Source organism: Palaemon carinicauda, chromosome 19 (genome assembly GCF_036898095.1).
Source record: "Palaemon carinicauda isolate YSFRI2023 chromosome 19, ASM3689809v2, whole genome shotgun sequence".
Taxonomy (NCBI): Eukaryota; Metazoa; Arthropoda; class Malacostraca; order Decapoda; family Palaemonidae; genus Palaemon; species Palaemon carinicauda.
In genome coordinates this window covers 38,702,321-38,725,531 of record NC_090743.1, presented here as the reverse complement: position 1 = coordinate 38,725,531, position 23,211 = coordinate 38,702,321, and the positions used below count along the sequence as shown (strand labels likewise).

The following is a 23,211-nucleotide window of genomic DNA, read 5'->3' as shown; positions in this document are numbered from 1 at the left end:
AAATAACATTTTCAGATTTGTGGCAATTGTCTGAAATAACTTTTGAAGATGCTCTAGCTATTTGTAGGGCTGGTACTAGCTAACTGTGTACCATGTGTGGTATGCTGTGTCTTGTCCTAGTTATTTTACCACCTATCTTCTGTCCGAGCTATATAAACTTTCCCTTTGCTTTATAATAATTTCTTTATGTCACTTGTAGTTATCCAACTGTTTTGAATAGGTTTATATAACTTACTCCAATGTTTTTACATCATTTATAAATGAACCATAAAGGATCAATCTTACAAAAGCCTAGAAATGCAATTTGTATGTCTCATTGAATTGTTTTAAAAACAATTTCCTTTCATCCATTTAAAAATTTTCCACATTATGGGTAGCAAAATTTCTTGATGTTTCCAAAAGATTTCACCTACATAATCTTTAATTAAGGATACTCTTGATGATTTCTTGATGTTTCCAAAAGATTTCATCTACATAATCTTTAATTAAGGATACTCTTGATGATTTCTTGATGTTTCCAAAAGATTTCATCTACATAATCTTTAATTAAGGATACTCTTGATGATTTCTTGATGTTTCCAAAAGATTTCATCTACATAATCTTTAATATGTTATTTTCATTATAAAATAAATTTTTGAACATACTTACCTGGTAGTTATATATATAGCTTATGTCCCTGACGTCACGGCAGAAAATTCAAAACTCGCGCTAATCGCCGATTGGATAGCCAGGTGTACCACCTGTGTGCCCCTAGCGAGGTACCTTGAAACCATTCCATGAATCCTCATATCTTCCATGCCTCTAGTCTCTATTATTATTATTACTATCCAAACTACAACCCTAGTTGGAAAAGCAAGATGCTATAAGCCCAGGGGCTCCAACAGGAAAAAATAGCCCAGTGAGGAAAGGAAATAAGGAAATAAATAAATGAAGAGAACAAATTAACAATAAATCATTCTAAAAAAAGTAACAACGTCAAAATAAACATGTCATATATAAACTATTAACAACATCAAAAACAAATATGTCATAAATAAACTATAAAAAGACTCATGTCCACCTGGTCAACAAAAAAGCATTTGCTCCAACTTTGAACTTTTGAAGTTCAACTGATTCAACTACCCGATTAGGAAGATCATTCCACAACTTGGTAACATCTGGAATAAAACTTCTAGAGTACTGCGTAGTATTGAGCCTCATGATGGAGAAGGCCTGACTATTAGAATTAACTGCCTGCCTAGTATTACGAACAGGATGGAATTGTCCAGGGATATCTGAATGTAAAGGATGGTCAGAGTTATGAAAAATCTTATGCAACATGCATAATGAACTAATTGAACGACGGTGCCAGAGATTAATATCTAGATCAGGAATGGGAATTTAATTATATATAACTACCAGGTGAGTATGTTCAAAAATTTATTTTATAATGAAAATAACATTTTTAAACATAAGACTTACCTGGTAGTTATATATATAACTAATTAACACCTTTGGTGGAGGGTTAGAGACAGCCAATATAGTTGGAATTCTGCTTAAGAGTTAATATAAAACAAGCTTTAGGGTTCGTACTTGATAAGGAAGCTGACTTCAATGATTCTCTGCCATTATGTCCGCTTTCCTTATGAGATCCAGCGATCCTCTCAGGGGGCTGAAGATCTCAAGGAGCTGTCAAACCGGTGTAAAAACCTCTATGTGACAGAGCCTCCTCTAATACCCAGTTCCGGGCGCTCTCAAGGAACAAAATTGACCACCTGACCAAATCAATGATTGCGGAAGACTGTCACAATCTCCACAAGACAACCATAAAAACCAAATTAAAAGTTCCAAGAGAATAAAAGGTATTAGGATTATGGGAATGTAGTGGTGGATCCTTCTCCCACTACTGCACTCGCTGCTGCGAACGGTCCCAAAGTGTAACAGTCCTCATGAAGAGTTTGGACACTTTTCAAATAGTGTGAAGCAAACACAGATTTTCTCCTCCAAAAGGGTTGTGTCCATAATACTCTGCAACGATCTATTTTGTTTGAAGGCCACTGAGGTTGCTACAACTCTAACTTCGTGAGCCTTGACCTTTAAAAGTCTAAAGTCTGTCTCACTGCAATGTGCATGAGCCTCTCTTATTAAAAGTCTGATGAAAAATGACAGGGCATTCTTTGACATCTGCAAGGAGGGCTTCTTGACCGAGCACCACAGGGCTTCCGACTTGCCTCGCAGCTCTTTCGTTCTGTCCAGGTAGAACTTTAGGGCTCTTACTGGGCATAGGACTCTAACTCTTCGCCAACCACATCCAAAAGATTCGGAATCTCAAAAGCCTTAGGCCAAGGTTGAGAAGGGCATTCATTCTTGGCGAGAAAGCCCAACTGCAAAGAGCAGACAGCTTTGTTATCTCGAAAACCCACGTTTTTACCAAACGCATGTATTTCACTAACTCTCTTGGCTGTTGCCAGACTAACCAAGAAAAGGGTTTTCATCGTGAGGTCCTTAAGAGACGTAGAGTGCAAGGGCTCAAACCTGTTACTCATAAGGAACTTCAGGACTATATCCAGATTCCAAGCTGGTGAATTCTGGTAACGTTGCTTGGATGTATCAAAAGATTTAAGAAGTTCCTGTATGTCCTTATTATTGGAAAGGGCCAAGTCTCTGTGCCTGAATACAGTTGCCAACATATTCCTGTATCCATTGATGGTGGATGAAGAAAAATTGCCCTTCCTTCGCAGGAATAAAAGGAAGTTGGCAATCTGAGTTACAGAGGTACTGGATGAGGAAACAGAGTTGACTCTGCACCATTCTCTAAAAACCTCCCACTTGGATTGATAGACCCTGATGGTCGAAGATCTTGCTCTTGCAATAGCTCTAGCTGCCTCCTTCGAAAAGCCTCTAGCTCTTGTGAGTTTTTCGATAGTCTGAAGGTAGTTACCTGAAGATTTTGGAGACTTTGATGGTGCCTTTCCAAGTGGGGTTGTTTGAGTAAATCTACTCTTAATGGAAGGCTTCTTGGAGTGTCCAGTACCTCTGTGAACCATTCTCTTGAGGGCCAAAAGGGGGCTACTAGAGTCATTCTGGTCCCTTCGCTTGACACAAACTTTTGTAACACCTTGTAAAGGATCTTGAGAGGTGGAAAAACTTATACGTCTAGATTGGACCAATCTAGCAGGAACGCGTCCGTGTGTACTGCCTAAAGATCTGGCACTGGGAAGCAATACGTCTCTAACCTCTTTGTCTTTGAGGTCGCGAAAAGGTCTATGCAAGGGCGACCCCAAAGTTGCCACAGACTTGCAAACTTCTAGATGGAGTGTCCACTCTGTGGGTAGGACTTGACCTCTCCTGCTGAGGCTGTCTGCCATCATGTTCTTCTCCCCTTGGATGAACCTTGTAATTAGAACTACATTTCTCTCCTTTGCCCAGATGAGGAGATTCCTCGCCGTCTCGTAAAGGGAAATCGAGTGGGTTCCCCTTGCTTGGCAATGTAAGCCAATGTTGTGGTGTTGTCGGCATTGACCAGCACCACCTTGTTCAGAACTGACCCTTCGAAGCTTCTTAGGGCCAACAGGACTGCTAATAATTCCTTTTGGGTTATGTGGGAGTTCTTTTGAACCTCTGTCCACAACCCCAAAACTTCCAACTTGCCCAGTGTTGCTCCCCACCCCGAGTCCGAGGCGTCGGAACACAACACAAGGTCTGGGTTCTTCTGTTCTAAGGGGTAACCTTCTTGAAACTTGACTAGATCGTTCCACCACTGAAGGCAACTTCTTATGGACTCCGTGACTGGGATACACATTGTCTCTAAATCCTTCTTCCCATTCCAGTGATAATTGAGGTGGAATTGTAGAGGTCGAAGATTCAGTCTTCCTAGAGGGACAAATTGTTCCAATGAGGAGAGGGTTCCCAACAGGCTCATTCACTTCCTCGCAGAACACTTCTGCTCTTTTAGAAACGATTGCACTTTCAAGATGGCTTGTTCCGTTCTTAAGGGAGACGGAAAAGCCCGAAAAACTCGACTCCGAATCACCATCCCCAAATAGAGTATCTCTTGTGATGGCGTCAGATGAGATTTGTCCTTGTGGACAAGAAGACCCAATTCTTAAGTCAAATTCAATGTTATCTGAAGATCCTTCAGGCAGTGATCGTAAGAGCGAGCTCTGAGAAGCCAATCGTCTAGGTACAGGGAGGCTCTGATGCCTCTTGAGTGGAGAATCCTTGCTACATTGAGCATAACTTTCGTAAAAATTTGAGGGGCGGTGTTGAGGCCGAAACACAGGGCCCGAAACTGAAAAACTTCCCCCTTCAATACCCTCAGATAATTCTTGAAGCTCGGATGAATGGGAACGTGAAAATAAGTGTCCTGGAGGTCGAATGAGACCATCCAGTCACCCTTTCTTACTGCTGCAAGAACTGACTTCGAAGTCTCCATCGAGAACTTCGTCTTTTGGACGAAAGTGTTGAGAACACTCATGTCCAGGACTGGACGCCATCCCCCCGAATTCTTGTGAACCAGGAACAGGCGGTTGTAAAACCTGGTGACTGCAAGTCCTGCACCCTCTCTATGGCCCCCTTCTCCAACAAGAGAGACACTTGAAGTTGTAAAGTTTGCCTCTTTGACTCCTCTCTGTACCTGGGAGAGAGATCTACTGTGGTTAAAACCAAAGGAGGTTTCCCTATAAAAGGGATCTTGTAACCCTCCTTTAGAAGTTGAACTGACCAAAGGTCTGCTCCCCTCATCTCCCACGCCTACCAGAAGTTGTGTAGTCTGGCTCCTACTGCCTGAAGGCGAAAGGAGTCAGATTCTGCTTCGCACTGTCCTAATACCTTTCCTCTTTGCTTTCCTTCCATCGGCCCTAGAGCTACCCCTGATGGAAGTCTTTCCTCGAAAGGCCTGAGAAAACTTCGGGAAAGGTGTCTCATCTTTAGGCTTGCAGCTAGAGAAGGAAGATGGTAAGACCTTTCTTGCTGTCTTTGATACTAGATCTTGGGTGGTTTTCTGAGTCAATGCTGAAGAAATCTCTCTAATGAGATCTTGCGGAAACAGAGAGGAAGACAGCGGAGCATAAAGCAATTCCGACTTCTGAAAGGGAGTAACCCCTAGAGATAGAAACGAACACATCTGGGCCCTCTTCTCAAGTATGCCTGCTGTGAAAATCGCTGCCAACTCATTCGATCCGTCTCGTAATGACTTATCCATACAGGACATATGGATTAAATTAGAAGAGTCACCTTCTTTAAGAGCAGCAACCTTCTTGAACAAGGCTCCCAGAGTCCAATCGAGGAAATTAAAAACCTCGAAGACTCTAAAAACACCTTTGAGCAGATGGTCTAAATCTGAAGTAGACCAGAGAATCTTGGTCTTCCTCATGGCCGATTGACGGGGAGCATCTACTAGACTTGAGAAATCTCCCTGGGCAGAGGCCGGAACTCCCAAGCCGAGAACTTCTCCCGTATCATACCATATACTGGATCTAGATGCTAATCTAGTTGGAGGGAACACGAAGGCTGCTTTCCCTTGGTCCTTCTTGGACTCCATCCAGTGCCCCATCATCTTAAGAGCTCTTTTTGACGATCGGGACAGAACCATTCTGGTAAACAGAGACTTCTTCGCCGTTTTCCCAAGCGTGAATTCAGATGGAGGGGAACGTGGAGCAACGGGAACAAAAGACTCTGGGAACTCATCGTTGAAGACTTTCATGAGTTTCTTCAAGTCCACTGAAGGACGAAAGGACTTAGAGTCTTCTCCTTCTGATAACTCTTCCAAAAGTTCAACAGGAGAAAGGTGATCATCAACTTCTTCCTCTGACAAAGTCCCTTGACGCTCTGTGAAACGCTCGCGATCAGAGCTAAAGAGTTCTTGATCTCGCCTCTTGATTAGATTAAGATCATCCTGAAGTCCGATGCTCGCATCCTGAAAGTCATAAGTCCTTTCTTGACTTTCATATAAGGAAGCTCGACGCTCAGTGTCACGCTCGACATTGCATTCTGCTTGGCGCTCGCTGCCGCGTATCGCTTGACGCTTGACGTCCTGTCTGGCTGCTCGCCGCTCGCCGTCGCGTCCTGGAGGACACTCGACCTCCCGCCTCGCTGGACGTTCAACGTCCTGAATCGTAGGACGCTCGACGTCACGACTAATAGGACGCTCAACGTCACGACTAGCAGGACGCTCAACGTCACGTTTTGCTGGACGATCTAGAACACGTCCTGTAGTACGCTCAACGCTACATAATCTTAAGAGCTCTTTTTGACGATCGGGACAGAACCATTCTGGTAAACAGAGACTTCTTCGCCGTTTTCCCAAGCGTGAATTCAGATGGAGGTGAACGTGGAGCAACGGGAACAAAAGACTCTGGGAACTCATCGTTGAAGATTTTCATGAGTTTCTTCAAGTCCACTGAAGGACGAAAGGACTTAAGAGTCTTCTCCTTCTGATAACTCTTCAAAAAGTTTAACAGGAGAAAGGTGATCACCAACTTCTTCCTCTGACAAAGTCCCTTGACATTGTGAAACGCTCGCGATCCACGCGATCAGAGCTAAAGAGTTCTTGATCTCGCCTCTTGATTAGATTAAGATCATCCTGAAGTCCGATGCTCGTATCCTGAAAGTCATAAGTCCTTTCTAGACTTTCATATAAGGAAGCTCGATGCTCAGTGTCACGCTCGACATCGCATCCTGCTTGGCGCTCGCTGCCGCGTATCGCTTGACGTCCTGCCTGGCTTCTCGCCGCTCGCCGTCGCGTCCTGGAGGACACTCGACCTCCCGCCTCGCTGGACGTTCGACTTCCTGAATCGTAGGACGCTCGACGTCACGTCTAATAGGACGCTCAACGTCATGACTAGCAGGACGCTCAACGTCACGTTTTGCTGGACTATCTAGAACACGTCCTGTAGTACGCTCAACGCTACATAATCTTAAGAGCTCTTTTTGACGATCGGGACAGAACCATTCTGGTAAACAGAGACTTCTTCGCCGTTTTCCCAAGCGTGAATTCAGATGGAGGTGAACGTGGAGCAACGGGAACAAAAGACTCTGGGAACTCATCGTTGAAGACTTTCATGAGTTTCTTCAAGTCCACTGAAGGACGAAAGGACTTAGAGTCTTCTCCTTCTGATAACTCTTCAAAAAGTTCGACAGGAGAAAGGTGATCATCAACTTCTTCCTCTGACAAAGTCCCTTGACGCTCTGTGAAACGCTCGCGATCCACGCGATCAGAGCTAAAGAGTTCTTGATCTCGCCTCTTGATTAGATCAAGATCATCCTGAAGTCTGGTGCTCGCATCCTGAAAGTCATAAGACCTTTCTTGACTTTCATGTAAGGAAGCTCGACGCTCAGTGTCACGCTCAACATCGCGTCTTGCTTGGCGCTCGCCGCCGCGTATCGCTTGACGCTTGATGTCCTGCCTGGCTGTTCACTGCTCGCCGTCACTCCTGGAGGACGCTCGACCTCCCGCATCGCTGGACGTTCGACGTCCTGAATCGTAGGACACTCGACGTCACGACTAATAGGACGCTCGACGTCACGACTAGTAGGACGCTCAACGTCACGCTTTGCTGGACGATCTAGAACACGTCCTGTAGTATGCTCAACGCTACATAAAGAAGGACGCCCGACGCCTCGCTCTGGAGGGCACTCGACATCACGTCTTGCTGGACGTTCTAAAGCACTTTCTGTAGGACATTCACCATCACTTTTATTAGGGTGTTCGGCGCCTCGCTTTGAAGGACGCTCGACTTCACGAATGGCTGGACGTTCAAGAACACGCCCTGTAGGGCGTTTAACGTCACGTTTACCAGGACGCTCGGCGCTTCGAGCTGATGAACGCTCGACGCGTCTGGTCACCTGACACTCACTGTCACGACTGGCTGCTTGACATCTGGCGTCACGTTTGTGTTCGGGTTCAAGATTATTCCTACTTTCCTTATAAGGAACAGTTTTAGGACATTTAACAGAGGAGACGTCCAAACGTTCGTCTTCAAATGTCTCACGACTCACCGCCTTGCGCTGCTTGGCGTCCAGAAAGGAAGTTTCTTGACGCCCAGGATCCAGACACGCTACCCTTTTACTGTCTGTAGCTTGGTAGCTTTGCATAAATGATGAAAGTCTTTGCTGCATCTCTTGCAGCATATTAAGATTCGGGTCAACTTGGGATACAGGTGACGCTACGTCAATCACAGGTTCGCTCTCCACGCCGCTCACAGAATGCTCAGAGCGTCTTGATGGCGATAACCAATCTGATGGTGGAGGAGGAGCATGAACCGAGGTCATGCCCGGTTCAGACAACTGCCCAACAACTGGACGATTCTTTACAGAATCCAATGTCCTAGCAGGACGTTTGGCAGGCGAGCTCTCTTCGGTGGAAGGAAAACGCTCAGGACTGCTCCAATGGCTACAACCAGGAACTTGCAGTGTCCTGGTAGGACGCTGGTTGACATTATCCAATTTCCTCTTAAGAGGTCTGGACGCTTGACGCCAGCCTCTTTTAATAACCGCGTCATCTGAGGATGAAGAAAACACCTTAACCTCACCTTTCCTATGGTGAGGGTGAACGTCCTGGGAAACGTCAACAGGAACGCTCAAGGGGACATCTGCTCGGGAGGTAAAGCCTCTCGTTTCCTTTCCTCGTTCGACATTCCTTCTCCCAGGGATTGGGGAGCTTGGAAGAGGTCTAAGACTAGGAGAACGACAACCCCGAGCAGGCGCACCCTCCACTGCACTAAAAACGTTCACTGCACTTCTAGTACTGTCATTTTAGTTGTTTCACTTCGGACATTAATTGCGTCCTGTCCGCAGCGATAGATTCAACCTTCGCGCCCAACGCTTGAATAGCCAACATAATATCTTTAATCGTAGGCTCATTAGCAGTAACTGTAGTGGGATCAGAAACTACCACTACAGGGGAAGGAATAGGTTCGGTGATATGGGAAGAGGAAAAGTCTCTGGAAGAGCGAGAAGAACTACGCCTCAACTTATCTCTTTCTAATTTACACGTACAGTGATACCTCTGGATACGAAAGTTTCTGCTTACGAAAAATTCAGGATGCGAAAAGTGATTCGAAGATTTTTATGCCCCAGGATACGGATAAAATTTCAGGATACGAAAACCTTACGAGATCCCAACTCTTCGCCGAGAGTAATTTTAAAAAGCGCGCGCCGCCAGACTTTGAACTTGGGTAGACTCACTTACAGCCTCCCGCTCACCCATTGGTTATCTCCCTACTCAGACGCTAGCTGACGCCATAAGATCCTGCTTTCCTATTGGTCGGCAACTATCCCAGCTTGCCTACACACGGGCGTTCATCTCTCTCTCTCTCTTTTCGTTCCGACCGCGGTATCGTTAACAGACATTGTGTTGTGTGCTTTCGCTTGTTTGACTTTGTGTTAATATACAGTACATTCGTACGCCACGTGTTATCGTTAATAAACTTTCGTTACTGTGCACTGTACTGTATTAGTGTTTACTATACATAGACTGTATATAACGTTACGTAGTGTATTATATTACGTATTACTGTAGCCATGGGTCCCAAGAATGTTGCCGAAGGAAAGAAGAAGAAGACGATGCTCTCGATGGAGACGAAACTTGAAATCATTAAAAAGTACGAGTCTGGCATGCGTTTAAGTGCGATCGCCAAGGAGTATGGCCGGAATCCGTCTACGATAGGCACCATCCTGAAGCAGAAGGCGGCCATCAAAGCAGCAACACCTTCTAAGGGCGTCACTATTTTCTCCAACAAGAGAACGCACGTGCATGACGAGATGGAGAGGCTGCTTCTTGTGTGGATCAAGGACAAAGAGATCTCAGGAGACACCATCACTGAGACTACAATTTGCCAGAAGGCCTCCGCCATTTTCGGTGATCTCGTGCGTGCTCAGGCCGAAGAAGGAGCAGGAGTAGGAACATCCCAGCAGGAACCCCCAGAGTTTAAGGCTTCTCGTGGGTGGTTCGAGAAGTTCAAGAAAAGGACTGGCATCCATTCAGTGGTACGGCATGGGGAGGCAGCCAGCTCGGACACGAAGGCTGCCGAAGCCTTTGTTAAAACGTTCGAGGAGTTGACTCTGCAGGAAGGCTACAGTTCGCAGCAAGTTTTCAATTGCGATGAAACTGGGCTTTTCTGGAAGAAAATGCCTCGTCGTACATTCATCACGGCGGAGGAGAAGAGGCTACCCGGACATAAGCCTATGAAGGACAGGCTTACCCTTGCTTTTTGTGCAAACGCCAGTGGGGACTGCAAGATAAAGCCCCTGCTGGTGTACCATTCAGAAAATCCCCGAGCCTTCAAAGCCCACAAAGTCATTAAGGAGAACCTTCCCGTGATGTGGAAGGCGAATGCAAAAGCCTGGGTAACGAGGCAATTGTTCATTGATTGGGTGAATGTCTGCTTCGGTCCGACTGTCCGAAAATATTTGGAAGAAAAGCGCCTCCCTACGAAATGTCTGCTGGTGTTGGACAATGCTCCAGCTCACCCTCCTGGCCTCGAGGAATATCTTCTGGCCGAGTATTCCTTCATAAAGGTCCTGTATCTACCGCCTAACACCACCCCTCTCCTCCAGCCCATGGACCAGCAAGTTATTTCTAATTTTAAAAAATTGTACACGAAGCATCTCTTCAAGAGATGTTTCCAAGTCACAGAGAGTACAAACCTCACTCTGCGTGAATTTTGGAAAGATCACTTCAACATCGTGATATGCCTCAAACTCATCGATCTCGCTTGGCAGGAAGTTTCGAGGCGTACCCTAAACTCATCTTGGAGGAAGCTGTGGCTTGATGCTGTCTCTGCACGAGACTTCGAGGGGTTCGGGAAGCCTGGAGGAGAAGCCGAGATCGTTGACGATCCTGAACCAATTCAGCAGTCTGAGGTGGCTGACATCGTACATCTTGGTACGTCCATGGGGCTGGAAGTTAGCGCGGAAGATATCGATGAACTTATCGAGGAGCACCACGAGGAGTTGACGACGGACGACATTCAGAAAATCCCCGAGCCTTCAAAGCCCACAGTCATTAAGGAGAACCTTCCCGTGATGTGGAAGGCGAATGCAAAAGCCTGGGTAACGAGGCAATTGTTCATTGATTGGGTGAATGTCTGCTTCGGTCCGACTGTCCGAAAATATTTGGAAGAAAAGCGCCTCCCTATGAAATGTCTGCTGGTGTTGGACAATGCTCCAGCTCACCCTCCTGGCCTCGAGGAATATCTTCTGGCCGAGTATTCCTTCATAAAGGTCCTGTATCTACCGCCTAACACCACCCCTCTCCTCCAGCCCATGGACCAGCAAGTTATTTCTAATTTTAAAAAATTGTACACGAAGCATCTCTTCAAGAGATGTTTCCAAGTCACAGAGAGTACAAACCTCACTCTGCGTGAATTTTGGAAAGATCACTTCAACATCGTGATATGCCTCAAACTCATCGATCTCGCTTGGCAGGAAGTTTCGAGGCGTACCCTAAACTCATCTTGGAGGAAGCTGTGGCTTGATGCTGTCTCTGCACGAGACTTCGAGGGGTTCGGGAAGCCTGGAGGAGAAGCCGAGATCGTTGACGATCCTGAAACAATTCAGCAGTCTGAGGTGGCTGACATCGTACATCTTGGTACGTCCATGGGGCTGGAAGTTAGCGCGGAAGATATCGATGAACTTATCGAGGAGCACCACGAGGAGTTGACGACGGACGACTTGAAGGAGTTGGAGACGATGCAAGTGAGTGATGTTCAAGAGCAGTTCTCTAGCGGTGATGAGGAGGATGTTGCACCTTTGAAAACGGCAGACATTAAGGAAATTCTTGCATGTTTCCATAAAATGGCAGACTACGTCGAAAAGGAACATCCAGAAAAAGTTTATACCAACCGTGCGCTTCAACACTGCAATGACGTTTGCCTAACGCATTTTAGAAATGTGTTGAAAAGTAGGCAGAAACAAGCTTCAATGGATAGTTTCTTATTAAAGAGGCCAGCGGTATTAGTAGGCCAAGACGAAGGTGAAAGTAAAGAAAAGAAACAGAAAAAAGAAAGAGATGAAGAAGTAGAAGGTGAAAGTAAAGAAAAGAAACAGAAAAAAGAAAGTGATGAAGAAGTACCCGAAGAGATTTAGAAAATAAGAAAAACGTAAAGTTATAAAAAAGCAAAAAAAAAAAATTCAATTTTAAGTTTTATGTTACCGTTAAGTGTTAAAGTAATTTTTTCTTTCATTTTATAGTTTTCCATACGTAATGTTAAGTGTTAATTATTTCTGCCATTTTTTTATTTCGTAAAGTTTAAGTGTTAATGTGTTAAGTGTGTAAATTACTGTACGTAGTCTGTCACTTGTTACGTTTTCTGCCTTATGCCATCCTCCTCTGCCGCGACTTCGCTATCGGACATCGTCTCAATCAAAAGGTAAGTTTCAACTTTTTTGTTACACTAATTAACTGTAACCTTTTTTTCAGAGTGTACAGGTACAGTATCAATCATTAATTTAGGTGTACGTACAGATACAGTAACAATACACCTTCACTGATCTAAATGCTTTACGTACATACAGTACCGTAACTTTTATACAGTACGTACCGTAGTAAAGAAAACGGACCGTTTTCTTTGGGCTTGGGGGGGATAACTTGGCTATAACTACATTATTGAATAATCTCATAGTGGTTTCTGGAATGGATTAGGCTGTTTTTAACGGTTGTGTTAATTATTGAATGATAGAAATGGCTGCAATGCATGTTTATTACTACAGTTTAGCGTGTTTATGAAAGAAAAGGTGACTTTTTATAAGGCTTGGAACGGATTAGGCTATTTACATGTAAAACGCGACTCAGGATACGAAAATATCAGGATACGAAACCGCATCCTGAACGGATTAATTTCGTATCCTGAGGCATCACTGTATAGCGATCAAACTCTAGCCACTCATGCTCAGATAATAGAATGCATTCGTCACACCTATTATCCAACTCACATACTTTACCTCTGCATTTAACACAGAGCGAATGTGGATCAATTGAGGCCTTAGCCAAACGGGTCTTACACCCACTCTAAAAGTTAAGGGGGGGGGGGGGGGGGTGGCCATTTTGAAAAATTTGTAGAAATCAACAAGCAAGGTTCAAAATATCAAAATCCAAACATAAATCAAGAGTATCCAATAGCAAATCCAAACAAGCGAGAGTCAAAACCAAATTATTGTACATAACCAAAGAGACAGCAATAATATCAGGTAATTATCGAGGAGAATATCCAACGATGTTGCCGCTAGCGGCGGCAGGGAAGATATGAGGATTCATGGAATGGTTTCAAGGTACCTCGCTAGGGGCGCACAGGTGGTACACCTGGCTATCCAATCGGCGATTGGTGCGAGTTTTGAATTTTCTGCCGTGACGTCAGGGACGTAAGCTATATATATATAACTACCAGGTAAGTCTTAAATAAGGATACTCTTATGTACCATTTCCAAATAGCTACTAAATTTTTGTAAGAATATGTGTAGTAGCAAAAAATGCCCTTCTCTGATTTGAATGTTGAATTTAGAAAAAAAAGTGATTGATTATGGTATGGTACAAGTGAATATGTAGTATAGCAAACAATTTTAAACTGCAGCACTCTAAATCTTGGGATAAAAAGTACAGTAGCAAAAGTTTTCTTTAAAACAATTATCATTGGAAAATAATATAAACTTACTGAAGTAATTGTGTAGATGATGCTGATTCAACGTGCTCTGTTAATTGAATAAATAATTCTGTATGTTGCTCTTTAGTTTCTGGACAAAGTTGTAGGAAAGGTGCTAAGAAGCTGGTCACAGAAATCTTTGGATGGCGACGTACGTATTCACATAGAGCATCACAGGATGATGGGGGTAGTTTACTGGAGAGGTGAAACATCTGTAATTAAATGAAATCTTAACAAGGTGTGAAGTGCAGCTGTAAGAGAAAATTTTGCACACTACCCAATAGTCAAAATAATTCAGTATATTTTAGCATAAAAACCAATGATTTCTGTAAGACCACTCATAACTGTATAGGACAAAAGTAAGTTAAAGGTTAAAATCTGTAAGCCACTTCAGCACAGCTCAAACAGGGAAAGTCCCACGCTAGCAGTGGACCACCACTTCTAAACACAAGGGAAGTAATAACTTGGAGAGAAGTTAAGGGATAAACGATAATGAAGCTACCTTACTGAGCCCTTAATTAGGTAAGCTTAAGTTAGACAAAAACAAGGCTACAAATTCTTCATCTTACTAAAATACTGTATATAGTTATAAAACTTAGAACAAACAAATGTTGAAGAAAAATCCGACCCTTTGAATGAGGATACAGCTCCATGATTTTTCTTGCTCACACAAATCAAAATTACGAGTACTGTTTCGAGGAGCAAGTTCTAAATTGAACTTATATTTACCGGTTTATATTTTGTGGAGGAGTAACCAAAGTATTATGGCTGTCACGTAATTACAAAATATCTAGCCAAGTGACCTGGTTAAACTATTCTATAACAATAAAAAGATTCCATGAACCCATTGAGGGGTAAATGCTGTATGTATTAATATTATTACCAGCTAAACTATAACCATACTTGGAAAAGCAGGATGCTATAAGCCAAAGGGCTCTAACAGGGAAAAATAACCCAGTGACAAAAGGAAATAAACAAACTATGAGAAGCAATGAGCAATTAAAATAACATATTTTAAGAATAGTATCAACATCAAGCAAGAGAACTCGAGCCCAAGACAGTGGAAGACCATGGTACAGAGGCTATGGCACTACCCAAGACTAGAGAACAAGGGTTTGATTTTGGAGTGTCCTTCTCCTAGAAGAGCTGCTTACCACAGCTAAAGAGTCTCTTCTACCCTTACCAAGTGGAAAGTAGCTACTGTACAATTACAGTACAGTAGTTAGCCCCTTGAGTGAAGAAGTGTTTTTATTGTGATGAGCAATTAAGATTTATCAAGTGATCGATTACACATTTTTTAATGAAAGCTCAATCCCTCTCAAAGAGCCCTAATATATTGCAATGAAGTATAATACATTACTATATATGTGAAAAAATTTCCTAAAGGCATTTGGTGATATTACTAAAATCAGTTAATATAAAAGGTCTTGTATACAAAAATAAACCCTTTATGAACTGCTGGATCTCTCCTGATGAGTAACTCGGTGAATGAGGATGTAAATGAAGCAACCAAAGCAGACTTCATCACGACTGTATAAAACAGAAATTCCCATAAAAGATTAGGTTGTACTAGTTTATGGATGTCTATTACAGCACCAATAGAGGGAAATCAGTAGAGCACAGACCTACAACGAGGCAGCTTATTTCTCGACCTTGACCTTTGACCTTAACATGTATTAATTGCCGTGGATTATCACATACTCAAATATGAACCAAGTTTGAAGTCTCTGTGACAACAATGTCCGAACTTATAGCTGATTACGTGAATTGGGCATTTTGCTTGACCATGACCTTAACTTTCCAAAATATAATAATTCCCATTTTTTTACATAACAGTTAATCCCTGAAGGATTCATTACTCTACAATTAAATTTGTGGCATGGAAGCTGTTCACAAACATACAAACAGGGAGTAAAACATAACCTCCTTCCAACTTCATTGACATAGGTAATAACCATAGTAAACAAATGGCCAACCTTGAAGAATAGTGAACCTAAATGGACCATATCAAAGTACTGTTGAGTAAATGGAATAATTATTAGATTTATGTTATCTACTACAAGAATATACAGAAGTTAATACACACACACATAACATAACTTTAGCTAACATCAAGTACACAATCCTATAATAATAGATTAGCTACAGAGCAAATTGAGATTTCTGGGAGACCAAAATTTGTTTTTATAGTGAAATAAACTCCGTTCTGACTTAGCAATAATTTTCTGACAAGACTCATGTTAATCTCTTCAACAAAAAAAGTATTTGCCCTGAGTTTTAACTTCTAAAGATACAATGCTTCATCTACATGAATATTCATGATTTTTTTTTCAAAGGGGGGGGGGGGTATCATAACTCCCAGAAGGGGGTGCAACCTGAATAACACCATTATACAACTTCAAATTTTAAAATGATTGAAATAGTTTTAACCAGTTACTATAGTTTTTTAACAAAAGAAATTTCTTACTACAGCCTTATCGTTATGTGGAAATGTTGGTTATTAATAATGATAATTATCATGATAATAACTAATGAAAATAATGATGAAAATGTGGAAAACATACCTTTGGTAACAGAAGGAGGTTACCAATAACAGAAGCTACATCATCATCTACTTTTTCCCTTTTCTTGCAAGCTTGAATTATAATCTCATCACTTATTACAGAGGAATCACTAGCACACACTTGGGAAGGTTTCACATTCTTAAACAGCTTAACATCAAGAGCACTCACATTCCCGAGTGAACTTATAAAATGTTTCTGTAAAGTTTTAATGTCAGTGAGGTCGGAGCTTTCAGACGATTTATTTCTCATATGTAGATTTTTGCCTAGAGCAGGCTTTTTGTTTTTTGTGGATGATTTCACGTCCTGCACCGCACCTATTTCTGGGTCACTCTGCTTTCGCTTTGCTTCCTGCGAATTCGTTACATTTAATGAAGGAGGTTTATAAAGGAATACACTTGTACTTTTGGAAAGTTCCTTACACAGTTCTTGGTATGATGCAACATTTTCTTGTGCTATAGTGTATTCTGATAAAGCGCTTCTTTGTGAAAACATTGTAAATGATTTACGCGTGCCTATGTCACATTCGTGCAAAAAGATGATCCCTGTAAAGAAACACAGTATAAGGAATCTAGATGAGGAAAGCATCAATATCTGTCGCATGGAGAACCTACTGTATTAATGACACGTACATACATCAGGGGAACCATAAAAGGTCTACATGACTGACATCTGGAAGTAAACTAAGAGTTCAATAAGTTATGGAACAAAGAATTGTAATAAAGCTCAATTTTATCCTGTTCAATTTATGGATAATGAAAATTTTTATACACTGCACCAGATAACCAATAAAAATATGTAAAGGCAACCTGTAATAAAAAAAAAATTGAAATCACGTTCATAACTAATAACAATATGCATTCAGAAAGTAAATATGAAGTCTTTAATAGGTCAATAATTAAGCTGTAATGAGGGCAAATTAAAAATTAATGATTTTAAGTATAAAAGAGTAGGCTTTGTTGAATATATTAAGATATACAGTTTAGCTATTGTATCATGCAGTCTATCTAACTTGTAGATAGCTTCCCTTACAGTGCAAAACTGACAGTAAGTAATTTTGCTTGCTAGCAAAATCCTAACATATATAGGTCTCGATTATGAGGGTTTTTATTATGTCTACTTTCCTATGAATGCTGCTTATTACTTTGGAGTAAAAACCCATCATTTTGAACCTCGCAATGGTTAGGCATAGGCCTCTTTGTTCAATGAAGTATACATACTATACAGTAAACAAATTCTTAGCAAGAAAAAATTAGATTGCATAGTGGAACAAATAATAACAATCGCAGTGTATTTTCACCTCCGCCAACAAAGTTGGAAGGAGGTTATGGTTTACCCCCCGTTTGTGTGTTTGTTTGTGAATAGTTTCCTGGCCATAATTTTAATCGTAATGAAACTTGCAGGGATTAACTGCTGTGTAAAAAGCTGTGAATAATTAAATTTTGTAAGGTCAAGGGCAAGCAAAATGTCCAATTCATGTAATCAGCCATAAGTTTGGACATTGTTGTCATAGAGACTTCAAACTTAGTTCATGTTTGTGATTGAAAATCCATGCCAATTAATACATATTAAGGCCAAAGGCCAAGATCAAGCAAAAGGTCGAGAAATAAGCTGTCATGGCGGAGATCTGCACTCTACTGAGTTCCCCTCTAGTTCCTTATGGAAAGATGGTCGTTAAATAGAATGAGTTGATACTGACCTAATATCTATCTTAACCTTTGCTTCAATATAACCTAACTCTGCACACTTATTTTCTTAACATTGTATAAAACCTTATCAGGTCTATATTGCTCCTATTTCCATTTCATCTACGGTAACAATAAAGCTAATGAATCATTTTCCTTAAAGTTACTTTGGTACAACAGAGATTCTATTAAAGTGCTCTGCATTCTCAGTGCCAAATACTGACCCAATTAATGTAGGAAGGCTTGACTATTTTGTTGTGGTCTTTAATTTTACATATAGAGATTCAGTCTCTAAGACTCTTGGCTTCTTACATAAACACTCTGCAAGTACAAGCTATTTTTTTTCTTATGCTTTATCCATATTAAGATCACTTTGTGTTATGCAACTGTTAGATCACATATTTTACCCACTGATGATATTGATATCTACAAATAAGAAATTGACACATAGCCTAAGCCTGTATTTTCAGACACCTACTTTTTGCTTAAAAAGAACAAAGTTTTGGTACAAGCCTGGCTTCCATCATAATTCATGAAGAGTGATCAACTTTATGGCTTATTAAAGATCCTCTTCATGAATCCTTTCCATACAATGTACACAATCTAATTATAGTCTTAAAGGTTTAAAGTCCACTCATGAATGGCACAGGCAAGGGACAGTAACATTGCCCTATTAAGCAGGACAAAGCCTTAGAGACTGACCATATACTGTACTGTATACATATGATCAGCACCCAAGCCCCCTCTCCACCAAGCTAAGACCAAGAAGGGCCAGGCAATGGCTGCTGATGACTCAGCAGATAGACCTATAGGGTCCCCCAAACCCCTCCAAAGGAACTAACGGGCTCGAACCCCAGTCTAGCAATCACCAGTCAGGGACGTTAACACATCAGCCACCACATCCACCATAATTGAAGATATTAGGCTTTCAAGGGTAAACTGAAGACTTATGTTATTTTTATTAGTAAAATAAATTTTTGAATATACTTACCCGATAATCATGTAGCTGTCAACTCCGTTGCCCGACAGAATTCTATGGAGGGATACGCCAGCTATCACAATACTAGAAGGGGGTGTACTTACCAGCGCCACCTGTGGCCAGGTACTCAAGTACTTCTTGTTGACACCTCCTCAATTATTCCTCGGTCCACTGGTTCTCTCTGGGGAGGAAGGGAGGGTCGATTAAATCATGATTATCGGGTAAGTATATTCAAAAATTTATTTTACTAATAAAAATAACATTTTTCAATATTAAACTTACCCGATAATCATGTAGCTGATTCACACCCAGGGAGGTGGGTGAAAACCAGTGTACAAGATTAAAGGATAGCTAAGTATCCCATATTTCATATAACAGTTATCTCAAATAACAATGAAATAATAAGTACCTGGTAAGGAAGTCGAATAGAACCGTTACTCTGCCTCTTTATTTAAAGTTCGTCTTCCTTACTGAGCGCAGCGTTCCTCTTGGAGGCTGAACCAACCCAAAGGTGCCAAAGTACACGGGGTTGCAACCCCTACTAAAGGACCTCTACCAAACCTTTAACCCAGGCGCTTCTCAAGAATGAATAGACCACCCGCCAAATCAAAGGATGCGGAAGGCTTCTTAGCCTACCGTAACAACCATAAAAACAACAATAAAAGTATTCAAGAGAAAGGTTAAAAAAGGTTATGGGATTAAGGGAATGTAGTGGCTGAGCCCTCACCTACTACTGCACTCGCTGCTACGAATGGTCCCAGGGTGTAGCAGTTCTCGTAAAGAGACTGGACATCTTTCAGATAAAATGATGCAAACACTGACTTGCTCCTCCAATAGGTTGCATCCATTATGCTCTGCAGAGAACGGTTTTTATTAAAGGCCATCGAAGTAGCTACGGCTCTTACTTCGTGGGTCCTTACCTTCAGCAATGCAAGGTCTTCCTCCTTTAAGTGAGAATGTGCTTCTCTGATCAGAAGCCTTATATAATACGAAAGCCCATTCTTGGACATGGGTCTCGAAGGTTTCTTGATGGCACACCATAAGGCTTCTGACTGTCCTCGAATAGGTTTAGATCTCTTAAGATAATATTTGAGAGCTCTGACAGGGCAAAGAACTCTCTCTAGTTCGTTACCTACCATGTTGGAGAGGCTAGGTATTTCGAACGATCTAGGCCAAGGACGTGAAGGAAGCTCGTTCTTTGCTAGGAATCCAAGCTGAAAAGAACATGTTGCAGATTCGGTTGTGAAACCAATGTTCTTGCTGAAGGCATGAACCTCACTGACTCTCTTAGCTGTTGCAAGGCAAACGAGAAAAAGAGTCTTGAGGGTAAGATCCTTGAAGGAAGCTGACTGGAGAGGTTCGAACCTAGATGACATAAGGAACCTTAAGACTACGTCTAGATTCCAGCCTGGAGTGGAAAGACGACGTTCTTTAGACGTCTCAAAAGACTTAAGAATGTCTTGAAGGTCCTTGTTGGAAGACAGGTCCAAACCTCTGTGGCGGAGAACTGAAGCCAACATACTCCTATATCCTTTAATCGTAGGTGCTGAAAGGGATCTCTCATTCCTAAGATGTAGAAGGAAGTCAGCTATTTGGGTCACAGAGGTATTGGTAGAGGATATTGAATTGGCTCTACACCAGCTTCGGAAGACTTCCCACTTAGACTGGTAGACTCTACGAGTGGAAACCCTTCTTGCTCTGGCAATCGCACTGGCTGCCTCCTTCGAAAAGCCTCTAGCTCTAGCGAATCTTTCGACAGTCTGAAGGCAGTCAGCTGAAGAGCGTGGAGGTTTGGGTGCAACCTGTCTACGTGAGGTTGACGTAGAAGGTCCACTCTTAGAGGTAGAGTCCTGGGGAAGTCGACTAGCCATTGAAGTACCTCTGTGAACCATTCTCTTGCAGGCCAAAGGGGAGCAACCAGCGTCAGCCGTGTCCCTTCGTGCGAGACGAATTTCTGCAGAACTTTGTTTATTATCTTGAACGGTGGGAATGCGTACAGGTCGAGATGGGACCAGTTCAGTAGAAAAGCATCCACATGAACTGCTGCAGGGTCTGGAACAGGGGAACAATACAGCGGAAGTCTCTTGGTTATGGAGGTGGCAAACAGATCTATGGTAGGTCGACCCCACAAGGTCCAAAGTCTGTTGCACACACTCTTGTGGAGGGTCCATTCCGTGGGAATGACCTGATTCCTTCTGCTTAGGCGATCTGCTGAGACGTTCATATCGCCCTGAATGAACCTCGTGACCAGAGTGAGGTTTAGACCTCTTGACCAAATGAGGAGGTCCCTTGCGATCTCGTATAGGCTCCTCGAATGGGTCCCTCCTTGCTTGGAGATGTAAGCCAAGGCTGTGGTATTGTCTGAGTTCACCTCCACCACTTTGCCTAGCAGGAGGGACTTGAAGTTCAACAGGGCTAGAAGAACTGCTAGCAGCTCCTTGCAGTTGATGTGGAGTAATCCTTGTTCCTCGTTCCACGTTCCCGAGCATTCCCGTCCGTCCAAGGTTGCACCCCAGCCCGAGTCCGATGCATCTGAGAAGAGATGAAGATTGGGGGTCTGAATGGCCAACGATAGACCCTCCCTGAGAAGGAGGTTGTGCTTCCACCACAGGAGAGTGGTCTTCATCTCTTGGTTGATAGGGATAGAGACTGCTTCGAGAGTCGAACCCTTGTCCCAATGAGCTGCAAGATGGAATTGAAGAGGGCGGAGGTGGAGTCTCCCTAGCTCGACAAACAGGGCCAGTGATGAGAGAGTCCCTGTGAGACTCATCCACTGTCTCACTGAGCAACTGCTCCTCTTCAGCATGCTCATGATGCACTCTAGGGCCTGGCTTATCCTGGGGGCCGATGGAAAAGCCCGAAAATCCTGACTCCGAATCTCCATTCCCAGGTACACAATGGATTGGGAGGGAATGAGTTGAGACTTCTCTATATTGACTAATAGACCTAGGTCTCTGATTAAGTCTAAAGTCCAATTGAGATTCTCCAGACAACGACGACTCGTGGAGGCTCTCAACAGCCAGTCGTCTAGGTAGAGGGAGGCTCTGATGTTCGACAAGTGTAGGAATTTTGCTATATTCCTCATCAGATGAGTAAAGACCATAGGAGCTGTGCTTAGGCCAAAACACAGGGCTTGGAATTGGTAGACAACCTTTCCAAAAACGAATCTCAGGAAAGGTTGGGAGTCTGGATGAATAGGAACGTGAAAGTATGCATCTTTCAAGTCCAACGAGACCATCCAGTCCTCCTGTCTGACCGCTGCTAAGACCGACTTGGTCGTCTCCATCGTGAACGTCTGCTTGGTGACATACTCGTTGAGAGCGCTGACGTCCAGCACCGGTCTCCAACCTCCTGTCTTCTTGGCCACAAGAAAGAGACGGTTGTAGAAGCCCGGGGATTGATGGTCCCGGACTATAACCACTGCCTTCTTCTGCACAAGTAGCGACACCTCCTGGTGCAATGCTAGCCTCTTGTCCTCTTCTTTGAAGTTGGGAGAGAGGTTGATGGGTGATGTGGTCAGAGGTGGTTTGAGGCAGAATGGAATCCTGTAACCGTTCCTCAGCCAACTGACAGACTGGGCGTCTGCACCTCTCTTCTCCCAGGCTCGCCAGAAGATCTTGAGTCTGGCTCCTACTGCTGTCTGGAGAAGCGGAGAGTCAGTTTTTTCCTTTTGATGTCCTGGATCCTTTCCTAGACTTGCTCCTGTGAGAGTCTGGACGGGAGCTTCCTCGGCTGGGGGCTCTACCACGAAAGGGCGGTATGAACCTCGTAGCAGGGGTATCAGCCACTGGGGAGCGATAAGTCTTGGGGACTGAGGTAGCAACCTTAGACTTACGAGCCGATGAGGCTACAAGATCGTGTGTATCTTTTTGTATCAGGGCAGCAGATAAGTCCTTAACCAGCTCTTCGGGGAAGAGGAACTTCGAGAGCGGAGCAAAAAGGAGTTGTGACCGTTGGCAAGGTGTAATGCTGGCGGAAAGGAAGGTACACAGTTGTTCCCTTTTCTTCAACACCCCTGATACAAACATCGATGCTAGCTCACCCGATCCATCTCTAATGGCCTTATCCATGCAGGACATTAATAGCATGGCAGAATCTTTGTCCGCAGGAGAGGTCTTCTTGCTGAGGGCCCCCAGGCACCAGTCGAGAAAGTTGAACATTTCAAATGCTCTAAACATTCCTTTCAGTAAGTGATCCAGGTCTGAGAAGGTCCAACAAACCTTAGAGCGCCTCATAGCAGTTCTCCGAGGCGAGTCTACCAGACTTGAGAAGTCAGCCTGGGCAGAGGCAGGTACTCCCAAGCCTGGTGCTTCCCCTGTGGCATACCAAACGCTCGCTTTCGAAGTGAGCTTCGTTGGAGGGAACATGA

At 43.1% G+C, this 23,211-nt stretch overlaps 1 protein-coding gene across 1 annotated transcript in view; it reads right to left on the bottom strand.

Moving 5' to 3' along the window:
- Positions 1 to 23,211, bottom strand: part of LOC137658579 (uncharacterized) — a 30,387-nt gene that overhangs the window by 2,325 nt on the left and 4,851 nt on the right. Inside the window, exons 2-3 of the mRNA XM_068393483.1 lie at positions 16,182 to 16,723; positions 13,630 to 13,829 (exon numbers count right to left, since the gene is read on the bottom strand). Coding sequence (XP_068249584.1) covers positions 13,630 to 13,829; positions 16,182 to 16,673 — 692 coding nt within the window. The 5' untranslated portion in view covers positions 16,674 to 16,723. The remainder of the gene's footprint in view (positions 1 to 13,629; positions 13,830 to 16,181; positions 16,724 to 23,211) is intronic.